Source organism: Lathamus discolor, chromosome 6, assembly GCF_037157495.1.
Source record: "Lathamus discolor isolate bLatDis1 chromosome 6, bLatDis1.hap1, whole genome shotgun sequence".
Classification (NCBI taxonomy): domain Eukaryota; kingdom Metazoa; phylum Chordata; class Aves; order Psittaciformes; family Psittacidae; genus Lathamus; species Lathamus discolor.
In genome coordinates, this window is record NC_088889.1 from 21,032,053 (window position 1) to 21,060,010 (window position 27,958).

Genomic DNA, 27,958 nt, shown 5'->3' on the forward strand with positions numbered 1-27,958 from the left:
TAATGTTCTTGGTGGCCATTTGCTGCGCGCAATAGAGAGTAGCTAGAGGGCTGCTACAACTCATCAGTTCTCTGTGGTACTGGACACACTGATTCCTTCATGGCATCTTTCTTCCAGGTTGTTCAGTTCTAAGAGCATTTACAGACTATCTTCCTTCTAAACAAAACCACACAGGAAGAGTGGAGGGCAGCAAGAGCTGTCGTGGAAGCTTTTTGTCACCACATATACGGTTTCAACAGAGTAGTACAGAGTTTGCTCTGCAGAAGGGCATGCCCACGTGTGCGTGCATCCAGTTGTTTACAAAACTAAATTGTTTACAAAACTAAACAGCTCAGCGACCAAGGGATTCTAACACTTGCCAGTTAACTAATCATTCCCTACTTGAGCCTGTATTTCATCAGGCAATTTAGTAGCTTCTTGCTTCCAGACTTGCAATTAACAACAAAGTGAGAATGCTGCCCTGCAAAAACACTGATAGAAGAGCTGTGCTCTGCCTTTATTAATCTGCACTTGCAGTGTTGGAAAATGAACATCCAGTGTACCACTATATTGCTCCGGAAGTCAAGGAGTTCGGGAACAGCGGACTGCAGTAGCCAGGGAAATCAATTACCCATTTTGTTATTTATTCTGCCTCCTGTCAAAACAGTCATCACTGTATCAAATAGTATGCCTGAACTGCAGAGATATTCAAGATAGCTATACTAAGTGCAAATTCCTGGAGCATCTGTGACAAACTGGTGTTTCACAAAGCCTTCCCTTATCTACCAAGAAGTTCTCACCTTTCTGATGCCACGGCTAACTGACTTCCAGTAGGTCTGTATGAAGTTGCCATCTGCAATGTAGACAAACACCAAGGAAAATAAAACATTCATAATATTTCAGTTTAGGTATCCAATATTAAACAGTATTACCTGTATCTTCCCAGTTACCAGCAACTTACACTGTGAATTCTGAAGATGGCACAATTGTTTTTTATTAAGTGACAACAGATGCTATATTAATTTGTGTAGGAGTTCATTTTATTTTAAGATTTCACAGAAAACTGGCCATGAACTTGCTTTTAATTTGAAGTTTTTGTGAACAAGAGTAAATGCAATAGATCAAATGGCAAAAATATTGCTGTCTTCTTAGCTGTAGTATAGTTTCATCAAAATTATATTGCACAATTGCTCATCTGCTTCTTTTATAATACAGTGGCAAAGAAGAGGAAAAGATCTCCAAAAAATCACTGAGAAAAATATTAAGTACTTTCAGGAACAATATAATTAGGGATCCTTTCACAGTCTGATAGAACTAAAATAAAATCAATGATGCTTCACCAACTGTGAACTTTATTATTCTAGTCACAAAGTAAAATATTTTTAAAGACATCTGAAATCCAAAGCAAAGTGATTCCATTACATGCTTATGTCTATGCCTTCCCTTATCTAAGGAATATGTTATTTGAAAGTAAACAGCATCTGTACTGATCCTATTCCTCAAGCTGGTTTTAGTTAAAAAACTAAAAGGAAAGAGAATAAGGTATTTTACTAAGGACACTACAGGAAAGCAACAGAAGGGGAACACTGATGGTGGAAAGGGAGAGAAAGGAAATTTCCTATCTTCTAGGAAGAATTAAAAAGACAGCATGATTTTCTGTGAAAGAGCAAAACAAGTAAATTCAGAAAATCATGTGTGGAACCACAAAGAAACATGTACTGTTATCTGAGTTTGTGATGTACCTTGCCTACCTTACCCTATACCAGCCATAGTAACTACCATTATTTCTCTCCCATTGCCCGTGCAGCATAAGGCTGGGAAAAGGAGTGACCATCCTTCCAGCCAGAAAACCTGTAGTGCTCTGGGAACTAAGACACAGTAAGGGATAAGGAAATTTTCAGCTCCCCAATTCCTCACTCCCCAGGAATAAGAGCGGTATTTGCCATTAGGACAAAGCACCTTACTTAAATTTACTTCCAGCAAATTTAGGGAATAATTATGAGGCTTGCAAGGACTACCCATGCAAATGCTGTGCATGGCAGAAGGGCCTTCCAAAAAGTGGTGTTGTAGCTGTGTGGGACAGCAGGCTTGTATGACATGCTTCTGTCAAAACACAGTCTTGATATCAGAGGCAAGGAACAGCTACAGCTGGTTTGAACTGCTTAGCTCTGTAAGCCCATGGCCAGATTTGGGTTCAATTATGGAAGAGAGTAGAAAGAGATTCTATAGTTCTTTAGTTTGTCCCCTTTCCAGTGCAGACCAAAAACATGCCAATGAAATCAGAACATCTCTAAAACAAGACCTTTTCCCATAATACAGCTAACTTACAGAAAGAGATTTGGTAGAACCTATAAATGTCTGGAAATTTTGTATTAACACTTTGCTATAAATGGCATTGGTTTGTTTTTTCTGTGCAATTTCTAAAATAGAGAGAGTGGAATTATATGTCCAAGTAACACTGATTTATTGCAATAATTTTAGCAAGAGTTTTCAGGGAAAATTCATCTATCTTACCTTTTTCTTCATAATCTGTTAAGTTTCACGATAGATGAATTTAGCCCATTGTCACTCTGGGTTATTCCAAAAACTAATAGGGCAGATATTTGAGCATTTTTCAACACAATCATAGATCATGCAGGATATATTGGTTTTAGATTTATCAGAAAGGCTGAAGAGCAACAGGGACGTCTGCCACATCTATGCGAAATCATTTTGTTCAATCTGATTCTCACCTGTGGAGAAAAAGGAAATAACGCAACTGCTGTAGAAGGTAAAAGGGAAGACTGAAAAGGAAGAAAGCTTCACTGAAGTAACTCTCACATATTCTACCCAAACCCTCCTTTCAATTTTTCTCAGCAGCGCAGTGCTAAAAAACCAATCTATATCTGCCCAAATGTTTGTGGATTTTCATGATGCTGAAGTGAAGCAGAAAACAGAAACAAAGACATTTTAAAAAAAATGCATGTGGTTCTGTATGCCATATTTTGCCAACTGATGTAACTGCAGCACTTCAAATCCTTCTACTGGAAATAATTCATCCTGCAGAATTGCAGAAAAGTGATGTACCCAGTGTTAAAATGGAAGATACAAAGTTCTACGTTTTATGGCTTACTATAAATCCTACAGGAAATGTTAGTTTAAATTAGACAGATCCGTCTTGCACATTACTGCAATCTTCATTGCCACAGATTTATTATATCATTTTTTGGCTGGTTTTGTCTCAATCAGTCATGCAGCTGTTGCTCAGGAGTATAGCCTGCTGAGGTAGGCTCTGAGTAGTTTTATTGTCCTTGGAGGCAAACAGAATTTTAACTTACTGCTTTTTTCCTCTTTACGTGGAAGTTTGTGCAATTAGACCTTGGCAAATATTTTGCCTGCCTCTGGGAAAATACTACCATTCCTTTCAGCACTTTGCATGGTCAGTACAGCCTCATCTCTGTCAACAGTAATACATTATATCAAGGCATTGCTTCCCAGGCTATGAAGACGGTCATGGACAACTAACACCAACTTGACTCAGAAAAATAGCAATACTTTTCTCCTGCCTATTAAATAGTATACATTATTGTTGTTTTCTAAGGGAGAGATTGTGACTTTGCTGCATTTTTTGCTAAATCTTTTTATGACTTCTAAACACACCATTATTCACATAATGTAATTTTCATAGGAAGGTACTCCCTTTCCTTGCAAGTTGTACACCTCCAAACAGGATTAAAACCCTTTCATATTTCACTACCTTTTGATTTTGTTTTATAGGACAAAACCAGAATGGCTTGTTTATGTCTGAGGCAAGGATGGCACCTGTACTTTGTGCTCTTTACTGCAGAATTAGTTTCAGAACCCTCTTGCATCATCCAGTACCTCCATAACTTTTTATCCAGGAATTATCTGGGCACTAATGCCCAGCAACAAGGGAAAGTGACCTCCTGTTGAACTTGAAAACACCAAGTACTATGCCCTAGATAAGCACTTCCTTGAGCATCAACAGGTAGCAGTTCAAAATACCATAAATTAGTGCTATTCTTCTCACAAGGTAAAAAGGGCATCTTGCTTTCCATTTTCTTGCTAGAAAACACAGCTCTTCACAATGATGCTAGCCAACTGACAGTTGCCAGAAGTACATAAGAAGAATTTCCTACCTTTTCTTGGTATCACTTGTTGTTCAGTTAAGCAGATTTAAGCTGCTGCCCATTGCTTTTACTGTATATCTCAAAGTAAAGTCGCTTTAGCTTCCCTACCGATTTAAAATTTAATTTTCTGAGCAGCCAATACCTTTTCAAGAGTGAAATGTCAGTCTTCCCCAGCTAAGGTTCTTCAAGGTATTGTGAATCATGTAGATAAAACCAGCAGATGCCCAAACAAACTGCTACATTTTGCTGTCCTACTTATGGCTCAAGTCAGGGAATGAAAGTAGTATTAGGTAGTATATAATGCAATATGGGAGCACCAGTGTCATTCAACAGCAGACACCTTTCATTATTTACACAACCTTTAGTGCACTTTACTAAGTGAATGGCAAATCAACAAAGGAGTTATTTTGCACCTCTGAGATGCCATTGGTTACTCTGACCTGGAGCAGCTGGCAAGGATGTTTCTTCTAGGAACATTTCACCAGTTTGAAATTGCTGCACAGGAACATGTTGGTTATCATGAGGAATCCAAGGACATAATGCTTTAAAGAGAGCACCAGTCTCCCTAGAACCTTTTCTCTCAGCACAAAAATTTGGATGCTGTACCAGCACTGGTCTATCACTATCTTTTTTAGCTACAGTTCACCTCAAACAGGAATGGAGAGAGACAAATTGCTCCAGATTTACAGAAGAAATACTACTGGTTTCTCTTGGGGAAGTTGTTGACTCTCATCACATCCACTGAGGTCTTGGTCCCAGACACAGTGTGTCTGCTGATACACTGCATGTACAAAAAGATTTGGTACACTAGATGACAGCTAAATCCACTTGTACATTTTTAGAAAGTCCTGGTCTCAGAAGGGAGTTGGTACTAGTAGTTAAGAGATGATTAGGAGCACCTTTTTTACATTTCTGTTCAGCTGTTACTGGCTATGGATGTGCTTATGGAGCATCAGTATGAAGCTGGAGCATGAGACTTTAAATTCACCTGTATCTTTAGCTGAACATCACAGTTGGGTATCACAACTTACCTCCTAAGCCACTAGACTTCATTACCACACAGCAGGAAGCATATGCTCAATCTTTGACATCCTGAAGGACTATTATGTCAGCTGAAAGTCAATTGCATTCAATGACACAGAAATATGCTCTACACATGCTGGAGTTTCTAAACTGGGCACAAAATTTACCTAAACATATCCTATTAAGTCAGTGCTGATGAATCTGATGAGAGCCAACAACAAAAGCAAGTGTCCCCTCTGGAAAGAGTTTCATAATCTCTGCAAATAAAGAAGGAGTTGAATACCCTCATCTTTATTAGTAGAAATCCCAGCAGATCCTCTTGCCATTAACGCAGTATAAGAGGATATGCCTTTCAGACTCTTCTCTAGGCTGCTGCTGCTTTTCTTTCTCTCACTCTGTAAAGTCATTCAGAATAAAATATGAAAGAGCACTCTTCAGAACAAAATTGGCTGAAAATGGTATCTAGGAATAAGCAAATATCAAGAAAGTTAAGACTGCACGTATCTCTGATATTTTTTGCCTTCTCAGGGGTAAGAAAGCTGGTTCAAGTTATGAAAACTTCCCAAGGAATAGTTACAAGCTGCAGCATAGCCTATGTGTGAGGGCTAGAATATCTTTCCAGCCAGATTTTCAAAAGACAATGAATGATCTCCTATACTGGACAGTCTGTAATAGCTGGGGTTTTTTCATTAAAATACCTGAAACTGCATTCTAAGACACAGCTTCCATGTAGTGTCAAGATTTTAATACTGCTGCTCAAATTGCATGTCCTTAGAGGAGGCAGTAAATTACATTGTTCACATACTGTTCTCACAGTCATTACTACTAGTGAGAAGCAATCCATTGATATTTTGGTAGCATTGTACTTCTTAAATGTGCCTGATACCAATCAGTACCAAAATTTATGAGATATCCATATTCTGGTAGTATTTTGAAAGACTATTCTTGTATACGACCTGTGCTGCCTTCCATGGAATAGCCTGACTATAATCAGTATTACCCTGTCATTCTGTCTCTTCATGTGTCCTGCTGTTCAGAGGATGTCAGCATTATTTCTGCTGACCCACAACTCCAGGACTAGGGAAGGGGGCAAGAGAGGTTGTGATCAGCTAAAGAATTGTGTGTCACAAGGAGAATGGGAGAGTTCCACTGCCCCAGTCCTACCTCATGGTGCAAACTCCAATGCAGAATGAAGTCCCCAGGAGGACTCCCAGACTCCCACTGAAAGAGACTTTCCAACCCACCATTATCTGCTCTGAAACTCCACTGAAACCTGTCTAGTGGCATTAAGACACTGCCTATCATGAAAGAATGAAAATGTCATTGATTATAATTATTACTCATGGCATTCAAGTCAATAATCACAGGAAAAGCCTGGTTTATTCACATCTTTTAATTCCAGAGATAACAATACTCCAAATCACATCACCCTACATACCCCTTAGCCACTCTGTGCAGACCCATAACATGTGCACTGTGGCTGAATAATGCTTGAACTCTCTCTCAACTCCTTGCAAAGACACATCATGGGTGTACTGGATCCTGGCTGTCATGGTTCCCTTTCATTTAGAGCAACATGTCACCCCTGCTACAGCCAAATTGTTAACAACCATAATAGATGTAAATCTGACATTTTGGAAAATTTGGAATTCTACTTCCAAAGACACTTTTTCAATTCTCGGACTCTTTCACTTAGTTCTCCCTACCCAGTATATAAATACTGATAGAATCATAGAATCATAGAATAGTTAGGGTTGGGAAGGACCTCAAGATCATCTAGTTCCAACCCCCTGCCATAGGCAGGGACACCTCACACTAAACCATCCCACACAAGGCTTCATCCAACCTGGCCTTGAACACTGCCAGGGATGGAGCACTCACAACCTCCCTGGGCAACCCATTCCAGTGCCTCACCACCCTAACAGGAAAGAATTTCCTCCTTATATCCAATCTAAACTTCCCCTGTTTAAGCTTTAACCCGTTACCCCTTGTCCTGTCACTACAGTCCCTGACGAAGAGACCCTCCCCAGCATCCCTATAGGCTCCCTTCAGGTACTGGAAGGCTGCTATGCGGTCTCCACGCAGCCTTCTCTTCTCCAGGCTGAACAGCCCCAACTTCCTCAACCTATCTTCATACGGGAGGTGCTCCAGTCCCCTGATCATCCTCGTCGCCCTACTCTGGACTTGTTCCAGCAGTTCCATGTCATTTTTATGTTGAGGATACCAGAACTGCACACAATACTCCAGGTGAGGTCTCACAAGAGCAGAGTAGAGGGGCAGGATCACCTCTTTTGACCTGCTGGTCACACTCCTTTTGATGCAGCCCAGGATACGGCTGGCTTTCTGGGCTGTGAGCGCACACTGCCTATGACTCTACAGTGGTTACAGAGGCAGCAAATTCTTCCAGCTACTTGACATAAGCTTTCAAGGACTGAATGCAAGATGACTGCCATAATCTTTTTTTGTGGGTTGCAAATTTTTACTTCACTCCTTGTAACAGTGACTCTTCATTTACCAGTTGGCTCTAGAGAAGCCACACCACAGAAAGAAAATGATACAAAAGGAGAAGAACCTATAACTTGTAACTGTACCTGTAACTGTAACTCCACTGTTTGACCCCCCTCACAGTAAAAAAGGTTCTTATGTTTAAGTGGAATTTCTGGTATTTCAGTTTGTGCTCATTGCCTCGCTTTTTCACTGTGCACTGCTGAGAAGACTCTGGCTCTGCCTTTACACCCTCATGTCAGGTATTTATATAAATTTATAAGATCTCCCCCAAACCCAGAGTGTTGGCTTTCTTCGCTGCAGAACCACATTTCTGGTCCATGGCCAGCTTGCTGTCCACCAGGACCTTTGGGGCTTTTCCTGCAGAGATGCTTTCCAGCCAGTTGGTCCCCCGATTGTACTGGCGCATTGTTTTTCTCCTCACTAGCTGCAGGACTTTGCATTGTCCTTTATTTAATTTCAGTAAGCTGCTGTTTGCCCATTTCTCCAGTCTGTTGCTCTCTCTCTGAATTGTAGCACAACCACCTCCCAGTTTTTAACATCTGCAAATTTGCTGAGGGTGCACTCTGTCCCATCATCCAGGTCATTAATGAAGATGTTACACAGTACTGGGTCCGGTATTGACCCTTGGAATACACCAGTAATCACTGGTCCAGCTGGACTTTGTGTCATTCACATCTTTTGAGACCAGAAGTTCAGTCCTCAATCCACTTTACAGTCTATTTATCTAACCTGTATTTCATTGGTTTGTCTATGAGGATGTCATGGCAGACAGTGTCAAAAGCTTTGCTGAAATCCAAATACACAACATGCACTGCTCTCCTCTTGTTCACCAAACTTGTCATTTCATCATATAAGGCTACCAGGTTGGTTAGCCCTTCACTATTGATTTACCTGTAGAAGTCCTTTTTGTTATCTTTCTACCCCAAACAAATTCAATTCCAAGTGTGCTTTGGCTTTCCTAACTCCATTTCTATATACCTGACAGTGTCTCTATATTCTTCCAAAGTTACCTGTCCCTGCTTCCCTCTCTTTATGCATCCTTTCCATGTCTGAGTTTACTCAGGAGCTCCTTGTTCATGCATGCTGGCCTCCTGCCACCTTTGCTTGATTCCCTGCACACGTGAATGGATCATTTTGGAAATCTGAAAATCAGCCAGGTCTGCTGGGCCCTTCTTTTCAGGATCGTATATTATGGGAGTCTTCCAAGTAAATCCCCTGAACAGGCCAAAATCTGCTCTTCTGAAGTCGAGTGTTATGATCTTGCTATTTGCCTTGTTCTCACAGAATGCTGAGCTCCAACTTCTTATGTTCAACTTCATGCAGTATCTGTAATATAGAAGGAAAAGGCAGCTCAGAAACTATGAAATTTTTCTGTTGGATATTGCTATGTTTGTGTGATATTAACTAAAAGAACAGCAGCAAAATTACACCCCGATTATACGTGACAGCTACAAAACTTGGTAAATTAAAATAACTTCTACAGTGGCTAAAGTGGTCTGTAAGAACTTCTAAACAAAACTGAGATATTCAGTGCCCCTCAAATACTATTAGTGTTACTAAAGTGCAGTGCTCCCCAAATCCCCAAATGTAGGTAGCAACTATTTTAAAGCACACTGCAAATATAAGTTTATCAGTTGTTTAGCTCTCTACATAATCACTGCACAAGTTCTGGTTTAAGTTAAAGAATTTATGTTTGGAATAAAGCTGGTTTAGCTTGCCCACAGTTCCCTTTGGTGTGAGGAAACAAGAGACAGTCAAAGCAGAACAGCATGATCCTCATATAAAACTTACTACTGTGCTAACCTCCCAGATGGAGGGGGAGCACAAAGTAGGAACGATCTCCATCATGAGGTACTGTATCCTTGTCCCTCTCTCCTCTGACCTCTTCCAGTTGCCAACCTCTCTTGTACTGAAACTGAGGACTTTGTGCCTTGGTTTAAATCTTGCAAAGCTGCTTTGCTTAACTAAAATCCCCAAGTAACAATAAGCAGAATAAAGTATTAATTCTTACAGTGGCAGTATCATGTGCTTCTAGGGCCATTAGTGTTTGTTGTGAGATCTGAGTGGCAGTTAACATAAGGAATTGGTTGTGCACCACTTCCTATGTCCTTATTTTGCATAAATCTCCCTGTATTAAAATGTTATGTTCTTCAGTGTCATGCTGACAGCTCCCCTGCTCTCTCACACATGCATACATGTTTTAGTCAATTGTAAATATGAAAAATAGTGATACAGGAAAATTGAATTAGTTGTTTGGTGGCCATTAAGATCTCCAAATATAACATTCTGTTATAATCTTAGTTCAAATTTCTTATTAAATGGCCTAGTATATAACGCCACCCTTGAGAAGTAGCAGGAGACAAATAGGAGAGATATTTGATTACACTAAAAGTACCTTTGCTTTGTGATCAACAAAAGGTCAGGAACATATTGTTATTGCAATAAATTGCATCAACTACAAGCTGCCCAACCTCTCCCTCCAAAAGCAACATGCACATGAGCTACCTGCAGCCTCCAGGCTTTGCTCCTTATTTCTTGTGGGATTTTCCTTTGGGAAAAGAAGTTGCCTTTAGATAGGCTCAGCACAATTAACTAAATACTGTTGAACATGGTAAGCAGGAGCTTATTGAAGAAAGCTTGAGGAAAGAGATTGCACAATTAAGTACCTATATCCAGATACAGGAAAGGGGGTCTTATACCTCCACACAAAAACCTAAACTTAGATTACTGATTGCCAGGAGTAGTCATATTGAGGAAGGATCGCTCCATACATAAGCCTTTCCTTATATTTTTTCCTGGATGTTAATTATTGACAGAGCCTTGGGTGGCATGGTTTAGTGGGAGGTGTCCCTGCCCATGGCAGGGGGGTTGGAACTGGATGATTTTAAGGTCCTTTCCAACCATAACCATTCTATGATTCTATGATTCTATGACCAGTATTAGAAATGAGATACTGTTTTAAGTAGAACTTTGTTCTAAGATATGTATTCATGGAATGGTTTGGGTTGGAAGGGGCCTTAAAGATCATTTTCTTCTTCCACACCTTCCGCTAGACCAAGTTGCTCTAAGCCCCATTCAACCTGGCCTTGAACACTGCCGGGGATGAGGCAGCCACAGCTCCTCCGGGCAACCTGTGCCAGGGCTTCACCACCCTCACAATGAAGAAATTCTTCCTAATATCTAATCCAAATCTACCCTCCTTCAGCTTAAAGTATTAATTCATAGACTTTATGAATCATAAATTATACTTTTAAATACACTTTCTGGATGATGGAATGGTCTGCACTTCATAGGAGAAACAGTCAGTTCATGGAAGCAGTAGGAAACTGTCATACTTTGTCCAGGGCTGCTCAGATCTGCAACTTTGCAAATATTCAGAGATCCTGCAGTTCATACTCAAAGTTGAAATTAGATGAGTTTTGATGGTTTGATGCAGTAACTGTAGTTGCAGTCACTGAGGTTCTGCCTGCACTCCAGGGCTATGTTTTTCTCTGCCCATTTTCTTACATAACTGGAGAAATGACCACATTCCCATTTTACACCAGAGACATCTGAATGACAGCTTCTTTGGAAGTATAAAACTCCATCATGCTAGTTATGTTCCTCTCCAGATTCTACAGTATTGCCCAACTAAGGAGAATTCATGCCTGAATTTTCCATTGAAAAACAGTTCTGGTCCAAGAAAATATTTAAGCTAATCACATAGAAAATTAGGACTGTTCTTTGTAACCCACTCGAAGTAAATAAGCGAGTCTGCAACACCTAAAAAGATGTTTTGCTAGCACATATTAAAATCGATGCAATGGAATACCATTAAGGATGTCATATAAGAGAAGTAAGTCCTTATTAGGCAGTTTTACAGGTGCACTATAATTCATAATTTTTGTTAAAATTAGTTTCTTTTTCAAAACTCTTGCTATTTACTGCTTGAGAGATGCAGTTTTCTAAAGCAAAATTTACTTCTTACTAATCATTTTAACTTGAAAATGACCTTTAAGTATATTTTTTTGTAAAAAAAAACCCAGTAATATTAACTGTGAGAAGTTCCTATGAGTATATTGAGGGATTTAAAAACACCACAAAACCTTCCTCTTCTCTTGACAACACTATGCTGACTCATCCTAATGCTTATACACGTGATATCTGTAGGTTCCTGCATCTGTGCAACCAACAAGAACTCCAATTACCTGATTTCTTGCTGCTGCTCCTGTTCTCATGGAATAGGTGTCAGAAATAGGTATTTTAAACTAATCACAGTTTCATTTAAAGAAAGTCCTTTGAGAAGCCATTATTAGGTATAGGCATAAGTGTCCCCCCCTTCTGTTTTTTGAATATTATCTTCGGTGGATGTCTTCTCCACCCTGAATTATTTGCTGTTCTCTTGGTGCAATCTTCAGAGTGAAAGCTAACGAGTTCCAATCTGTGCATGCTCTTAGTACAGTTTCCAGGTAACAGAGTACCAGTTCTTATCATATCTATTTTATAACCGTGTAGTATAACTCTGCTAGCCCTACCACAATTATTTGGAATTTTTTATCTATTTTAGCACATTACTAAATTCCTAATCCAATCAGTCTCTCACCCTTATTTCCTGGCTGCTTTTTTTGGATGAAGTTGATCAGTGTCACACCGTAACAGAGTGGCTTTCGTCACTTGCTAAGTATCTGAAAGTCATTACTATTTTTGTACCAGGCCTGGCTGAGTCACACCAGGCTTAGCTAGGATAGTAACATCTTCCAGGAAGCACTTGCCAGTGGAAAGGTGAGCAGCTGAAGATGATCCATGATCTTTTTGTCCCAAAAAGCAGTCCCCTCAGCTTACAAAAGCTCTCAGTTTCAAAAATAAATCTGCTATGCTGTGGGATCTTTTAAAGTAAGCTGACCTAACAGAGGAGCCAACAGCTAGCCAGAAAGAAAATCAGTGAAATTCTGACATAAGCAATGATACACAAACTTCATCTGCAAGTCTGGGAGTTTGAAATTGTCCATGTAATCTTACTGTAGCTATGTACCTGTCAAATGTGACTAAGTTGCAGAAAAGCCAAAATCTTAAGGTGAAATGAAGCATCTGACTAAGTAGGCAGGTGCAATACATGTAACAGGAACAAGCAATCATGGCTTAGCATCAAAAATGGTGATACCCTCACATTGAGCAGTATCTACCTAAACAACCTGGATAGTCAGAGGAGAGAAGACCAGGCTAACTGGGGTACCATAATGTAGAAGATAATATAAAAGATAACAGAAATTGTGTGAGTCTGCAGCCAAACTTCAAACTGGGCTGCTCATCAGATTTGAACAGAAAATGCAGCCAGCACACGAAAAGTTTATTTCTTTTTCTACCAGCTTGAGCCAGTGTAACATGCAAATGTATATTAAATGAGTGACCAACAAATGATCTGTCATACCAAGAGGTAAACCATTTAGTATCTTTCTCAGACAAACTTCTCCACATGCTGCAGGAAGGTTGCAACTAAAAGAAACTGCTTTCTGTAAAAGAATTACACGCTCCTCTTTCAAAAAGTATATGAGTTTGTTTCTCATGAATTGTGCTGTTCAGGTTAAAAGCAAATGGGAAGTATTAAGCAAGTTATCATTTTGGTGTTACTGCAGAAACAATTCCTGCTGCAGTCAGGGAAAGCCTGAAATGCAGGCTGTAGTTCTTTAAAAACACTTGCTATGCCACGATAAAAATCCAGATGAGCCATGACTAATAATCAGAGTTTTCACTATCATTACTAGAACTAAACAGAAATCCCAACCATGTCTATGGCCCTGTCTCCATCTGCTCCTGACTCCGTGTTTGGACTCTGAATCTGGCTCACTGGTTGCCTGGTCTGAGACTGTTGATGGATGCTGTTACCATCACCCAGCTCTGCCCATGTTCAGACAGGATATGGCCATCCACCAGTGAGGGCACTTTCCAGGCTGGGGCCACCCTCAGGCTCTGGCTCTCCTTCCCTTAGGGAGAAAACAGCCCTTACTGCTCCCTGACAATTATTTTGCAACCAAAAAAAAGTTTAAGCTGGTCTTAACTTTCCTTCTGCCTTTACCCTGCCCATGAAAACAGAAAAGACTTAATAAAATTACAGCTTTTTTTTTCCTTTATTAATAATAATGGCAGCAATACATATGAGATCATCCTACAACAGAGAATCTTACCTTCAGATAATGTACTCTGCCCTGTAGACCAGGCACAAACCAAGGGGTCACAAGGACTGAACTAATCTGTAACCGGTAAGAACTGTTGCTGAAACCTGAAAGATCAGAAAGACACAAAGAAAGCGTTTGTCTTCAGTCAGATGAACAGAAGCTTGGACACGGGCATGTGTCATTATTTCACTACTTGCATGAGGTTTAGCTGCCTGCATAAAAAGAGATCTTTTTTAACAAATTAGATAAATACATTTAGGTTTTGCAAAATAAAGGCATACGGCCAGCCTAATGCTACAAGCAGCCTTACACCACCTCTTCCTGTTCTATGTTCATAAAAGACGTATGGCCTATTTCTCTTCTCTGTTACAAGATCTCCCCTTAGTGTCAAATGTATGAATAACAGCTTTAGCTGCACAATTTACCTATGGCCTATGTTGGGTTCAGTCTTCCAGATTCTGGCTTGTAAATAGCCATATGGGCACTAAACTCAGTGTATGGTGGACCATATTTACTACATGCTGGAGTGACAATGCAGTATTCAGAGGGAAATGTGCATAATCTATTTCAGTTTTACAACTGCAGGAGGAGTTCTGAGGAGAAAACCAAAGGCAGGTCACTTAGCAAGAAAAACAAATCACTCTGCTATCTGTTCTCAGTCTGCTGATCTCACGCAAGGCAGCGGGAAACTGCTTTGTCCTTCAGTATTCTTGATTCTACCAGATTCATTCCAGCAGTAGTTTTGGTACTAAGACAAATGGCAAAATACATAGTTAGATCCACAAAGTTCTTGTTCAAGTTACTGAAAAATGTAAACATTCATAAAATAGGCTTCAGTGGTGGGTCTGTGCTTAATTCATAGGCTGTTGAATTCAGCCTGTTTCCCATTTTCTTGAAGAGTACAGAGGACTCTCCAAAAAATATGCAAGCTATACAGACTCTTCCAAGAGAGACTTCTGACTATACTATCACTCGCAGAACATGGCACTGCCAAAAAAGAAGTCTTAAAAAGCCAAAGGCTTGCAGGGAAGAGAATCATATAGGAGAACTCATGTTGCTTTCTATAAACAACTGGCTCCCTCCAACTAGAACTGGGAGCATGGAAAGGCCTTGGGCAAAACTCTGTCTGGCCTAGCCAGCTCCGCTCCTGAAGCTCAGAGGAGCATGTACTTCACTGGGAACACTACCACTGCCTGAATAGGCTCAGCATGTGCTACAACTACTCTTTGTTATGAGAGGATGCAGAAAAAGGAGGAAATTCTTTCCTGTTAGGGTGGTGAGGCACTGGAATGGGTTGCCCAGGGAGGTTGTGAATGCTCCATCCCTGGCAGTGTTCAAGGCCAGGTTGGATGAAGCCTTGGGTGGGATGGTTTAGTGTGAGGGGTCCCTGCCCATGGCAGGGGGGTTGGAACTAGATGACCTTGAGGTCCTTTCCAACCCTAACTATTCTATGATTCTGTGATTCTAAAAGGTTCAGTATGTATCCATCACTCCCTCAGAACTAGAAGAGACAGCACTGCTTTTTACCAGGGGTGTCCAGGATTACTCAAATATGGCTGTTGGGGTTCTGTGACAAAGCACTGAGAAAGCGAGGTTGTGACATTCAGTACGTGCAGCTTAAAATGTCCCTTCTGTTCTGTGCAGATTTCTATCTTCTGCTCACCTCCACCATTCCCAGATGCAGAATCTGCCATACCTCATGCAGAATCAGGGCCATATTGAATATGAAAGACTAAAGCTGCATCTGAAGTGACTACTTCTGGCTGGAGCAGCATGCCTATGGACATAGCTGACACTTAATCCAACCTAGACCTCACAGAGTAATATTAAAGAAATTCTTAGCAAAATTTGTATTTCTACAGCACTGAGAATAGAACTGACTTCTACTCTTGCTGTGTGAGTAGCATTTACTTTGGACTGCTGCTGCAGACAAAATGTTTCTAACTACTTAGAATCACAGAATCATAGAATGGTTAGAGCTGGAAGGGACCATCTAGTTCCAACCCCCTGTTATGGGCAGGGGCACCTTTCATTAGACCAGGTTGCTCCAAGCTCCATCCAACCTGGTCTTGAACACTGCCAGGCATGGAGCAGGCACAGCTTCCTGGGGCAATCTGTGCCAGTGCCCCGCCACCCCCATAGTAAAGAATTTCTTCCTAATGTCTAATCTAAATCTACACTCAGTTTAAAACCATTCCCCCTTGTTCTATCACTACATGCCCTTGTAAAAACTCCCTCTCATACTTAAGAAATGTTGACTAATTCTTTTTCAGAGCTAATTAACAGCAAGAACAGAAATTCTGTGTGTATCCAAAACACCTTGTAAAAGTTACAAAAATTGTGAGCAACTTACCTTGCTCTAATTCTTTATTTGTCTTGGCTGGCTGTTACTGGCACTGTTTGCTGTTTTTCCACATTGTCAAGCACCTACATTATGACGTTTGCATCATGGTACCACATGTATTGCATCACCTATGATAACAGAAATCACTGACATAGTCATAACAAATGGCAAGATTCCCACTGACTTCCATGGCTGGGATTTCACATAGCATGTACCATTGCAATACCACAGCAGGAACAGCATGACACCAGCACCCCATACGAGGTGCCACAGCACCAAGGCAACCAAAAACAAACGAGGGATTTTATAGCCTGTCATAGCAGACCCAGTTCCAATACTGCAATATGGATTGCAGTATGGATTGTATTACTCTCTATTTGCTTCTTAAACCTGCCATAAAAAAGTATTTGAGATCTACTAATTCTGGGGCATGGGACATAATTTTGTGACTTCAGCAATGTAATAAGTAGTGTTTTACACCTGCATCCTCAGGAAAATCTCTCTTCCTCCAAACAGAAATGTTTGGGCACTTTCTGATTTAAAAGTAATCAGGCTGGGTTGATTTTAGCCTCTTTCCTTCCTGGTAGCAACCTTGATGTAACAAAGCCCACAAAAGAAAACAAAAGAATGCTCTAGACTTCTTAAAATACAGCACTGAAAAAGTAAGAAGTTTTACAAGAAGCAACTGATAGAAAGTTCTGTTGTCCTTTTCACATACTAATAAACTTCTCATTCATCTCTGTAAGGCTGACTTAGGCTTTTCTCTGACAAGGACTTGTAATCTTCAGGTGCCTTTTTACCTTGATGACATTCAGGGCATTAAGTATTTAAGAATTTGAGAAGATTGCCTGTGGCTGAAAAAGCACAGATGTTACTCTCTGATAAGACAGAGCTCTTGGTTTATAAAACAACTTATGATTTCTTCATGAGTCCAGGCATATATATTCAAGTAATGGCAAGATGAAAAGCTTTCTAGGAATATTGTCCTGTCATGGAATCGCCAACTATTCTGGTTTGGCTCACTGCTTCCTTAAATATGAGGTGGGCCTCAGGAGGAACATGTGTAAGTATTAAAGATGGACAGAGCACAGCATAAGGAAGTGGTTCAGTGAGGCAATAGCTGAGACAACGGTGAAAAAGCAGCAATAATAAGGGAGATATGAGGGCAGCTGAACACTGGAACAGGTTGCCCAGGGAGGCTGTGGACTGTGCATCCTTGGAGATCAAAACCTAACCGGACCCGGTCCTGAGCAAACAGATCTAGCTGACCCTGCTTGAGCGGAGCAGTTTGATCAGATGTTTTCAGGAGGTCCCTTCCAGCCTCAAGTATTGACACAACAGCAGAGAACAACTGGACCCAGAAGCAAAGGCTAAGAAGGCGGCATTAGCAAAGCCTGCTAGAATAAGGTCAGGAATAGCTGTTACAAAGAGATTATGGCAGAAACGTCTCAGATGTTCCCACTCAGTGCTTCTGGGAATAGACTGCTTCTGAAGGGACCACCAATGCAATTAAATTCCTAATGTGCAACAGCCAACTCTGAATAAGAAGTGCTAAGAGCTCCAGACTTCACCCTGTCTTCCCTAGAAAGCATCAGGGAGGCAAGGACACTTGAACTATGCCCACATCTTTTAATTTCTTCACACATGAAGGCACTCCCCTTCAAATTTTACCAATTGCACAGCTATAGGAAGCACAGTAGAAACAGAATACTGGTTCATGTTCATATGTTCGCCCTTCCACCCTAGAGTATTCTACCTGATGCAGTAGGTAGCTGGGAGATCTGTTGCCATGAAAACCTGGAAAGTACTCCAGCTAAAACCACTTTGAACACCTTAAATTTTGGATTAAAGAAAGCCCAATGCCAAAGTTGGCAGTTATTACAGCAAACTGTCCTCACATCTGCCCTTCCTCACATTAACCCAGGGTACACTCAGTAATGAGTCAACAGAAGAGCATGTCCTCTTCATTAGTGTCACCTTTTGCAAGAACTAGCATAATGCAACCCAAAAGCTGAGGAAAACTACCTTTTTTCCACTTGGTTCCACTTTAAAGTGTCCCTGCAGAAAATGCTTTCCCTAAATGTCTTACACCTTGTTTGAATTTTTTTCTTTCTTCTATCACAACTTCCTTGGCTCCAAAGACGCAACAAAGCCTGGATATCAAAAGTGGACATTTGTTCGCAGCCTTTTGTTCTTCCAATCTGAAAACTGCTACAAAGAATTTTTAAATGCATTTGTTCTGCCAGTTTTTCACAATTAACTGGAGCTCAAGATGCGAAGGGCTGAAATAAGCTACAGAGTGCAAGCAATTAAGCATATGGATAGGAAGTAGGGGTCCACATCCTAATGCCTTGAACCCATGTGTCTAACACTGGCTCTGCCTGTTGGGAACACTGATCCATAAGGATGTCAGCAGTTAGACTGGATACATTTATTTGACTGCATCCCATTACACATAGAAAGTCGGCGCATCTTTGCAGGAAATCTTGCTACCATGAGTACAGTGACAGTCACATGAGGTACCTTTTCTTTGACCGAGTGTGCCATGTTCGCAACGATTAGCACAAGAGACCACAAGCTGGGATGTTTGGTATAGACCTGCGTACTTCTGTTGATTCATTTCAAGCAAGTCAGCCTGATCAGTTTTTAAGCCCAAATTCGTCTTGCAGTCGAGCTGCCTGGTTACGAGTCCAAGCCCAGAAGCACATGTTTATGTCATGGTGAGATTTGGGACACTTAGAAGGAAAGCCTGAACTTGTCCAGATGCTCAGCACAGGCTCTGCCACATCTATCCTGCAGTGCTGTTTGGCAGGACACCAGCGCCCAACAGACTCATCCATTCCCTACCATCTCCTCCCACAACCTTGAAGGGGTGTCATATGGGCAATGGCAAGCAGACAAATTGGCCAGGCTCCTTCATAGAAGTCCTCTTTCTAATAGGACATACATCTTCTGAATCTAAGCCTGCATCATCTGTAAGAAGGTTCCTGGTGGGAAACAGCCAGGGCAAAAGCCAAGCTCTGTATCCCAATTGCTTTTCCTGTTCACTGGGGCAACTGAAAATGGTAAATCACAGAGACTAAGGGGAAGTGTGAGTGTATATTTGTGTTTGTATGCAATTTCAGGTAATAACATGAATGTTCTTCCCCTTGTAACTATCTCAATTAAATAAGATACAATAAATATTACATTAAGAGCTACCAGCATCAGTTATTACATCTACATCCCCCTGAGAGTCTGCCTCCCTGAGAGGCTACTGCTCCTGAAAGCCACATGGGCTGCCTGTAGCACAAAACCTCTGTCATCCTGTAACTGGTAAAATGATAGAAAGCAGTAAAGGTGGGAATAAAAAACTGCCCATAATGAGGAAAAATTATTTGTCCTATTCAGCAGATCCTTTCACAAAGTTCCAGGAATGCTACCTGAATCCTCAAAGGAAAAGAGAAGGAAGAGTCAGGCCCCAAATGTGTTCCTGCAGCAGCAGCTCAGGCCATGCTGCTTATCTTGTCCTTTACTGACATTTCACCACCTGTGTTCACAGGATCAATGTCTAAACTAGTGTCAATGTTATACTGCATGAAAGGCCTTAGGGCCAAATCTGCTCTGCCTTGTTCACTTGTTACTACAATATCTTCTTTGCTGTATAACTGGTACAGCAACTGTCTCCTTCAGAACCAGCCTGCCAGTCCTACATTGCTTTGGTGGGCACAAGAGATACCCGTAACACCAATAACATAACAGCTTGGCACAGCTCCTCTTGAAGGATTATTCATTTTCTTCTCCAGGCTTCTAGACCATAAAAAGGAATGACAGGCCAAGCAAATTACCCTCTACCAAGCTCACCATATTCTTGTTCCACACCAAGTCTACAGGCTCTGAATCTTCCTGTGGCCTGGCCAAGTGTCCATCACTGTCTCTGCCCCAGGCACAGTTTCTAAGCACAGGCTTATCATGGTTTGCTCTGCAAAGCATTGGGGCTCCAGACCAAAACTACCTCATGTGCAAGCTCAGCAACTTCACCAAGGTGCGCAAACTAAAGGTTTTCAAAATGCTTAGCTTCAAAACAAAGGCTGGAGGGGACCAGAAGGGCCTTTACTGTGCTTTTTGCCAGCTACAGCTGACACACGCCATAGGACAAAACATTACACTGCTCTCCTGGATTATTTGAAGCTCTTCTGGACAGCAGCAAAGGACAGACCATTTCACGGCACAGACTTTCTCATCAGATCTCAAGCTGATTTATGAACTGGAAAGCTCAGGGAGAGCTCACAGTAGTAGACACGTGCAAGTCCTACTGCTCTTTTGAGAAATTCTTCATCCAGAGATGTGCAGACAGTAGAGCTCTACAGACTTCCAAGGTTAATTTACTGCTTTTCTTCTCTGATGCAGCTGAGCATGCAGGAACAGACACAATCCACAGCCTCAGGGCAATCATTAGCAATGTGTCTCTGAATCTGGTGCCTCCACTGGGCTCTGCCTCATTTATAAATAGAGCAGTTCTTGTTTTAAATACCAAACAAATCACTCAGCTATCAGGCAAAAGGAAAGGTCAGAAATATGCTTGGTCCAACTAGAAGCTGACAAACTTTTGGGATACAAAGGTTTGTAATATAAAGCATATATGCTAGGAAATACATGCGCATCTCTATAGGCACGTGTACGCTCACTTCAGCACCTCAGAGGCCTGTTTGCTACCTGTGGGACACAGCTTTACCTCTCTGTCAGAAAAACCTGTGATGGAAATACCTTGCTTTCCAGAAAATCAGTTCATTGTAGTTAAAACTGCTCTTGGAAGTGATTTGATTAATCTGTCTGCCTTTGCCTTAAAGTGGATGAGGAACAATTCAAGTCCCTGTTCTCCTAGTTCAAGCGTTAGACCAGAAACCCTGAGGAGAAGGCCAGAGAGCAAATACCATCTTAACCCAGGTCAGCTACTTTTTCAGTGACTGTCCAACAGCTGCCTCCATCACAACTTGTTATTTCCCTGAAATATCAAAAATAAATGGGCCACATGAGGCAGCTAAACAGATTATGGGATAACTACACTGAGGAAACACGTTATGGTGAAATAAATGTTATCTCATGCTGTCTACTATTACATTAATACAGCTTAGCTATAACGGCTATTTCAAAGCATGATCTGATCAAAGGGCAAGTTGACCAATAGCATGTATTTAAATACGTCACTGTTACCCCCTTATAAAGTTGTGCTCTCCATCATGGTAGTTAGGGTACATTCTAGAGTAATATCATTCACTTAACCAATCCTGCTTTGTTCAGTGGGGCATCTCTAAGAAGGAAAGGTTTCCTTTATGCATCTGAAGAATCAAAGCCTAATACTATTCTTCTGGTGTGCTCCTGCAAACAAGCTTTCTCAAAATCTCTTTTCTAACCAAGGTTTATGGAGCTAATTGAATTTTTCCAGTCCTCCTCCTTTACTAGAGACAATATCCTATCCCAGCTGTCCCACTTAATGGATGAAGCAAACCCTAATGTTCTTCCTTAGTTTGATGATTCACAGTTAGTTTCTCATAACAAATCACAGCTTTCTGGGACCCTGTGCCAGCAGCAGCACAGCTGTTAGCTCATCATTAACACTGAAAGTCTTTCTGGCATGAATTTTGCAGCCTTCATGGCTTTTTTAAAGATCAGCCTCCATGACTTTTGACTTGTTGGGAAAGAGGGGGTGGATGCAAAGGTAAACAATCAAACTGTGGGAGTTTCCAAACCAGACCCAGAGATGTCTGCCAGGAAGGTGAGTGAGCAGAACAACTGTTCTGGGGCAGCACTCAGAGGTCTCTTATCCTGAGGCTTCAGCCTATCCTGAAGTGACTGGTTTTATCCTTCTACATCCTAACAGCCATTAGAAAATAAGTACTTTGGTACAAAACAGAATATGTTCAGAGCTGTCTGTTCTTATAATGGTATTAGCCTCTTTTTTTTTCATCCTTTTGCATTTATATGGTCAGAAGAATTGCATTGAAAGCATAAAACATTGACTGTTGCTGTCAGTTTTGTAAACATTTTCACCATGTTTGTCTCCTTTGCCACTGTTTCTCTGAGCTTTCCTGTATGTCAATAGTAGCTTTAACTTTTTTACTGTATTTTGGAGCTGGATTTGGCTCTGATATGACCAGAAAGGTCTGTTCAGCCATTTCACATCACATAATCCCATTTTTGAACCTTTCCTATACCATTTCCAGTATTTTGACCTCAGGATGACAATTAAGAACAAATGTTAAAAAACATGTTCTTACATAAAGGTGTCACACACACAACTTCTGAGTAACAGTCTCAGCTTTAGTACTTGATTGCCACATAAGACAAGCCAGAAATATAAAAGAATGTCCTGCTATGATACAAGGACATTTGCTAGTCTGATTTTCCAGCATAAACACTTAAAATTCATGAATCTGTTCCTTCCCAAAAAAGGAGAATCTAGCTCAAAAATAGTGAAGTAATAGAAGTTGCTCAAAATTATTTTTAGTTCCTTTCCTATTTTTCAGACTCAACAGATTCAGGTTTTTAGACTACAATAAATTCAGGTAATTTCCAAAGTTTTATCTGTCATCATGAGACGTTATTTTTCAGGAGCTGAGGCATTTAAATGAAAAAAAAAGCAGCAAGTAAGATCAATGCTCACACACATGCAAATCATGCAAGTTAGCAACTCTGGACAGGAATCCACAGCTCCTGCAAATAAGGTCATCTGAATATTTTAAACAAGGTAGCTTTTTCTTTTTTTGCATTTTTACATTACCATCCTGAGTGTCAAATCTTCTTTTGTTTTGTGAGCTTATCCTGTCCTTAACTGAAGGAGTCCATCTCTTGCATTTTTCAAAAAACACTGAGTCCCACCCCAAGACTTTATTAGTGCCTCAGATAAAGGCAACAGAAGAAACAAGTAAGGGACAGAATTTTAAGTAGCCTACAAATATCCCTTCTCTCACTTAATTGTGTAATCTCAGTCTTGATTGTATGATACTCCAAGTGCCTGATGAGTATTCCAGGAAATACAGGAAATACATAATGAAAAAAGAGAAAAAGGAGTTCTTTCTAGCTTTTCCTATTTAGCTTTTTCCTATTCCTATTTGTCTTTTCTAAGTCACTTCTAAAGAGAAATTTCTGACCTTTAATCCTACAATTACAACATATTGTTAAGATAGTTTAACCACTCAAGGTAACAATCTCTCCCCTAAATAGAAAAGAAAGCAGAAAAAGGAGAAAAGGTGTCACTTGCTAGGCTATGAAAGGAAACACAAAGAAGAAAACCCTTACCCTCAGAGAAGTTTTGAACCATACATGGTTTACATTCCCCTCCCAGAACACCAGAGAAGCAACCATAAAGCTTCTGAAACAGAACGGCTCGTATATTTCTGTCCTTGTGGTTTTGTGCCCTAGGTGGAAACTGCAAAGCCTGCACTTCTCCCTTTTCAAAATCTGATGGTTCCCCAAATCCTTTTGTGAACCAACTACATTAGGGAATAGCAGGATTTAATGCTTTCTCAGCAAACTCTTTGAAACAGACACATTATTTTTCCAAATCTATGCATTCTATGTAAAGCAAAAATCTATGTGAAAGCATTTCACACAGGCCTTTTAAGACTCAAACTCTCAGCAGGAACACTGCTGTTTTAGCATCCAGCTCCCTTTCCTCATAGCTTGTTAATCTGCAGTGAGGTTATCCCATTTCTTTCATGTGACAGTTGTGGCTACAGTACGAGTATTGCTTTACTGCAGGCACAAGAATACTCTACTGCTCCCCAACAGCAACCTAATGCTGTGGGGCCCACCCCATCACAGATCCCAATTTGCCAGTTCCCTGTCCCTGCCCTTTTTAACACTGGTTTTGTGTCGTGGTCCTGTTCTCTAACCAGATGCTAGATATTAGTAAGAACATTTATGACTTCCTTAACTTCTCTGGGCCGTGGTGTTATCTTGCCTGAGCAAGCCTGCCTCAATGGCATTTAACTGCTTTTCTCATTTCCAACTCTGGCTATTTGCCACATGCGTGAGAAAACCACTGAAAGCCGATTCTCTCAGCAAGGTCCTAAACCGTCTGTACTGGCCTGCAGTACAAGGGCAAGCCTTGGTTGTACAAGTAACAGCACACATAGACAAGTGCACTGACCTGACAGGAAGCTACACCTTCACCAGTCCTAACGGGATTACTCACATCAAGCACACTCCATGGGATTACTCACATCAAGTACAGCCCTTGGAAGCAACCGCTAGGAACCTGTTTCTCACCTGTGGCAATTTCTATAAACAGGCCACATTCATAGAATCATAGAAAAGTTAGGGTTGGAAAGGACCTCAAGATCATCTAGTTCCAACCCCCCTGCCATGGGCAGGGACACCTCACACTAAACCATCCAACACAAGGCTTCATCCAACCTGGCCTTGAACACCGCCAGGGATGGAGCACTCACAACCTCCCTGGGCAACCCATTCCAGTGCCTCACCACCCTAACAGGAAAGAATTTCCTCCTTATATCCAATCTAAACTTCCCCTGTTTAAGTTTTAACCCATTACCCCTTGTCCTGTCACTACAGTCCCTGACAAAGAGCCCCTCCCCAGCATCCCTATAGGCCCCCTTCAGGTACCGGAAGGCTGCTATGAGGTCTCCATGCAGCCTTCTCTTCTCCAGGGTGAAAAGCCCCAACTTCCTCAGCCTGTCTTCATACGGGAGGTGCTCCAGTCCCCTGATCATCCTCGTGGCCCTCCTCTGGACTTGTTCCAGCAGTTCCACGTCCTTTTTATGTTGAGGACACCAGAACTGCACACAATACTCCAGGTGAGGTCTCACAAGAGCAGAGTAGAGGGGCAGGATCACCTCCTTTGACCTGTTGGTCACGCTCCTTTTGATGCAGCCCAGGATACGGTTGGCTTTCTGGGCTGCGAGCACACACTGAAGCCGGCTCATGTTCATTTTCTCATTGACCAGCACCCCCAAGTCCTTCTCCGCAGGGCTGCTCTGAATCTCTTCTCTGCCCAACCTGTAGCTGTGCCTGGGATTGCTCCGACCCAGGTGTAGGACCTTGCACTTGTCATGGTTGAACCCCACCCCTCCTTTTCATCTCCCCCTTTCTACACTGGCTAGCCAGTGCTTTGGTGACTTTATATTGACCAAATAAACGACTCTCAGCATAACTTCTCAAAAGTACCACAGTGCACCCCAGGACATGAAACACAAGAGATAATTCTTATGCAGATCTGCGATTTGCTTTTAACGTACAGCCAGGAATCCACCGTGCAGAGCCAACATGGGAGACCAGCGCCCGCAGCCCCGGACGCACCGCTCACCCTCCGCTCCCCGCGCCCGCAGCCAGCCCCGCCGCTTAGGCCGCTCTCGGCAGAGTGAGGCAGGGCGCCAGAAAGGAAGGGGCCGGCGCCACTGAGAAGCTTTGGCGGCCATTTCACCGCGCCGCTCTACCCGGCTCGCCTCATCAGCGGCTGGACAGTGCCCTCCCCACAGCAACGGAACGAGGGCCACCGAACACATGGCACAACCCCCCCAAGCTGAGAGCCCATGATCGCCCATCAACACCCCTCCCCTCCCTCCGCCGGGGCGGGGGCAGCGCTTGCGCGGTAGGCCCGGTGACCACCGCAAGCGCGGGGCCGGTGTGGCGCGGAGCGGGTCGGCCGTGGGGGCAGCGCATCTCGCAGCCGCTCCGGGAGTCGTGCCGCGCCGGTCGCCGTTCCCCTGCCCTCGCTATGGCCCCTGCCGAGATCCTCAGCGGCAAGATAGTCTCCGCGTACGTACCCTCAGGGGCCCGCCCGTCCTTCCCGCCAAGAGCGCGGCGCTGCGTGGGGCTGGGGCTTCCTCGGGCGGGAGCCTGTGGGGATTTTTACCCCTTGGGGTGGTAGAGATCGAGAAGGAGACTGGCGTGGCTGCCGGGGCTGGGGGGCAGCAGTGGAATGGGCCTGGGGTGGCCTTTGCCTTGCCTCTGCCAGGGCGAAGGAGGTTTAAGGATACCCTAAAGTTTTTTTTCACTACGTTGCAGTCAAAGCTCACTTTTTGCGGCTGGAAACAGTGGGAGTTATTAAATAAAGGTAGCACTGCAGATCAGAAGAACGTAAAGTGCTGTCTGTACACGCCCCCCCCCCCCCCGATCCGGAAGGCATGGGGTGCATCTGCCTGGTTGTCGGTGGCAGCGTGCAGCACCACCCCTGCAGGGTGGCTCAGGATCTCTGCACAGTGAGGTGTGAAGGTGCTAGCTGACGTGCAGTCTTTATGGATTCATGCTAGGATGGTTTACAAGCTGGGAGCATGTGCTTTTAAGTACGGTCTCTGTGTTCATATGGTGCAGGCATTGGTCACTCCTTTTTGTGGCAAAATCTTTTAATGCATGTACTGGATAACATGAAGATGAGTGTCCACGGGTGTCCTGCCAAAGCTATTTGGAAGATTTGGCAGACTGTAAAGGAAAAGGTTTTTTCTTTTTGTGCTGTTCCGCTTTTACTTAGCTGGCAAGCCCTGAGTATAGGTGAGCCTGTGTTGTGGCTTTCAATTTGTTTGCTTTTCCAGCTGCTACTACACATGCACATCTATTAAGAAAGCTGAGTCCATTTCCCTAACTCTAGCAAAGTGCAGTGTTTAGCGAAGCATTACCCTTTGCTAAACTGTTTGCCAAACCTTGTTTGCACTGTTAAGTTCTGTGCAAACAAGGTTTGGTTAGATAGGTTTGTTGGGTATCCCCTGTCTATAACCAGGGAATTTGGACAGAAAGGGTAAATTTGAAATGGTCTAAAGAAATCTAGAAAAAGTGGCTAGACCTGATCTTAAGTATGGATATGTACAACAATCTACATCTGAGTGACAGTGGAGCAGTTCTGAAAAGTAGGCCTAATGTGTCTTGAATCTGAATACCGATGATGAAAGGGTGCTTTTGATTTTTTTTGCCCGGTAATTTTTGGGCTGGTTCTGCTTGGGTATTGCAGCCTGGTTTTTGTGCTTCAGCTTATGATTTTGGCAGTCTTTTTCCTACTGGAGTACTTGAATGAGGCATGAGGAAATGTGCTATCCACCCTGCAGATAGCTGTCCATTTCTCCAGGCCCTCTAGAGAAATGCTGGTCCAGAGGATTCTCATTGTGAGTTCACGTCCTGGCCAAGAGTGTGCAGCAGCAGAAGCAGCAATAGGAATGTCCTTTTTTTCCCTAGGAAATTTCAGCTGAATTGCCTGTTGTAGAAAGGGGGGATGTTTCTGACTACATCAACTGCAGAATCTTTTCAGTGACTGTTTTGTAAGGGGTGGGGTTCGTTACCTTATCCTTTAGTCTAGAAAAGTGTAAGTCAGTCAAATATTAACAAATGAGGTGAATCGATGAAGTAGTGTTACAACTACGTAAATCTGGGTTTCTCTGTGTGTGTTAAATCAAAAGTCATAAGTATTGTCAACTTTTTTCTCCTGCCACCAAGCGCCCCTTCCCCCAAAAAAGGTGAAAAAATTCTCTAATTCAGAGTCATATCAGTTATTTAAACAAAAATCAGGTAGATAGTGGCATTTGTATTTTTGTGAAACATGTAAAGAGAATAAATACTTTGAGAGAGTGAGAGCTTCCTTGCCTCTATAAGGAAAACTTGATATAAAGCTAGTTCACACCTAGTAAGTCTTGGAAGGCTCAGAAAGGGTACAAAGAAAAACAGATGTTTTCAGTGGCTTTGAATATCACCTGAAGATAATAAGCTTGGTTATGTCGTGTATGGGAAGGAGAACATACCAGGGTAGCAGACATTGTGTGGTGTTTAAGTTAATGCTTCTCTTGCTAAGGCTGCTTCTTTTCAAGTAGAAGCAAACTCTTGTACCTGGACAGTAT

At 42.1% G+C, this 27,958-nt stretch overlaps 1 protein-coding gene and 1 long non-coding RNA gene across 2 annotated transcripts in view; one reads left to right on the plus strand and one right to left on the minus strand.

Moving 5' to 3' along the window:
* Positions 1 to 6,510: 6,510 nt before the first annotated feature.
* Positions 6,511 to 25,964, minus strand: LOC136016254 (uncharacterized). The gene is made up of 4 exons (XR_010613547.1): positions 25,904 to 25,964; positions 16,146 to 16,264; positions 13,802 to 13,896; positions 6,511 to 8,966 (listed from the first exon to the last, which is right to left on the minus strand). It is a non-coding gene; the product is annotated as an uncharacterized LOC136016254 (long non-coding RNA).
* Positions 25,706 to 27,958, plus strand: part of MTHFD1 (methylenetetrahydrofolate dehydrogenase, cyclohydrolase and formyltetrahydrofolate synthetase 1) — a 39,107-nt gene continuing 36,854 nt past the window's right edge. Inside the window, exon 1 of the mRNA XM_065683160.1 lies at positions 25,706 to 25,895. Within this exon, the coding sequence (XP_065539232.1) occupies positions 25,855 to 25,895 (41 nt within the window). The 5' untranslated portion in view covers positions 25,706 to 25,854. The remainder of the gene's footprint in view (positions 25,896 to 27,958) is intronic.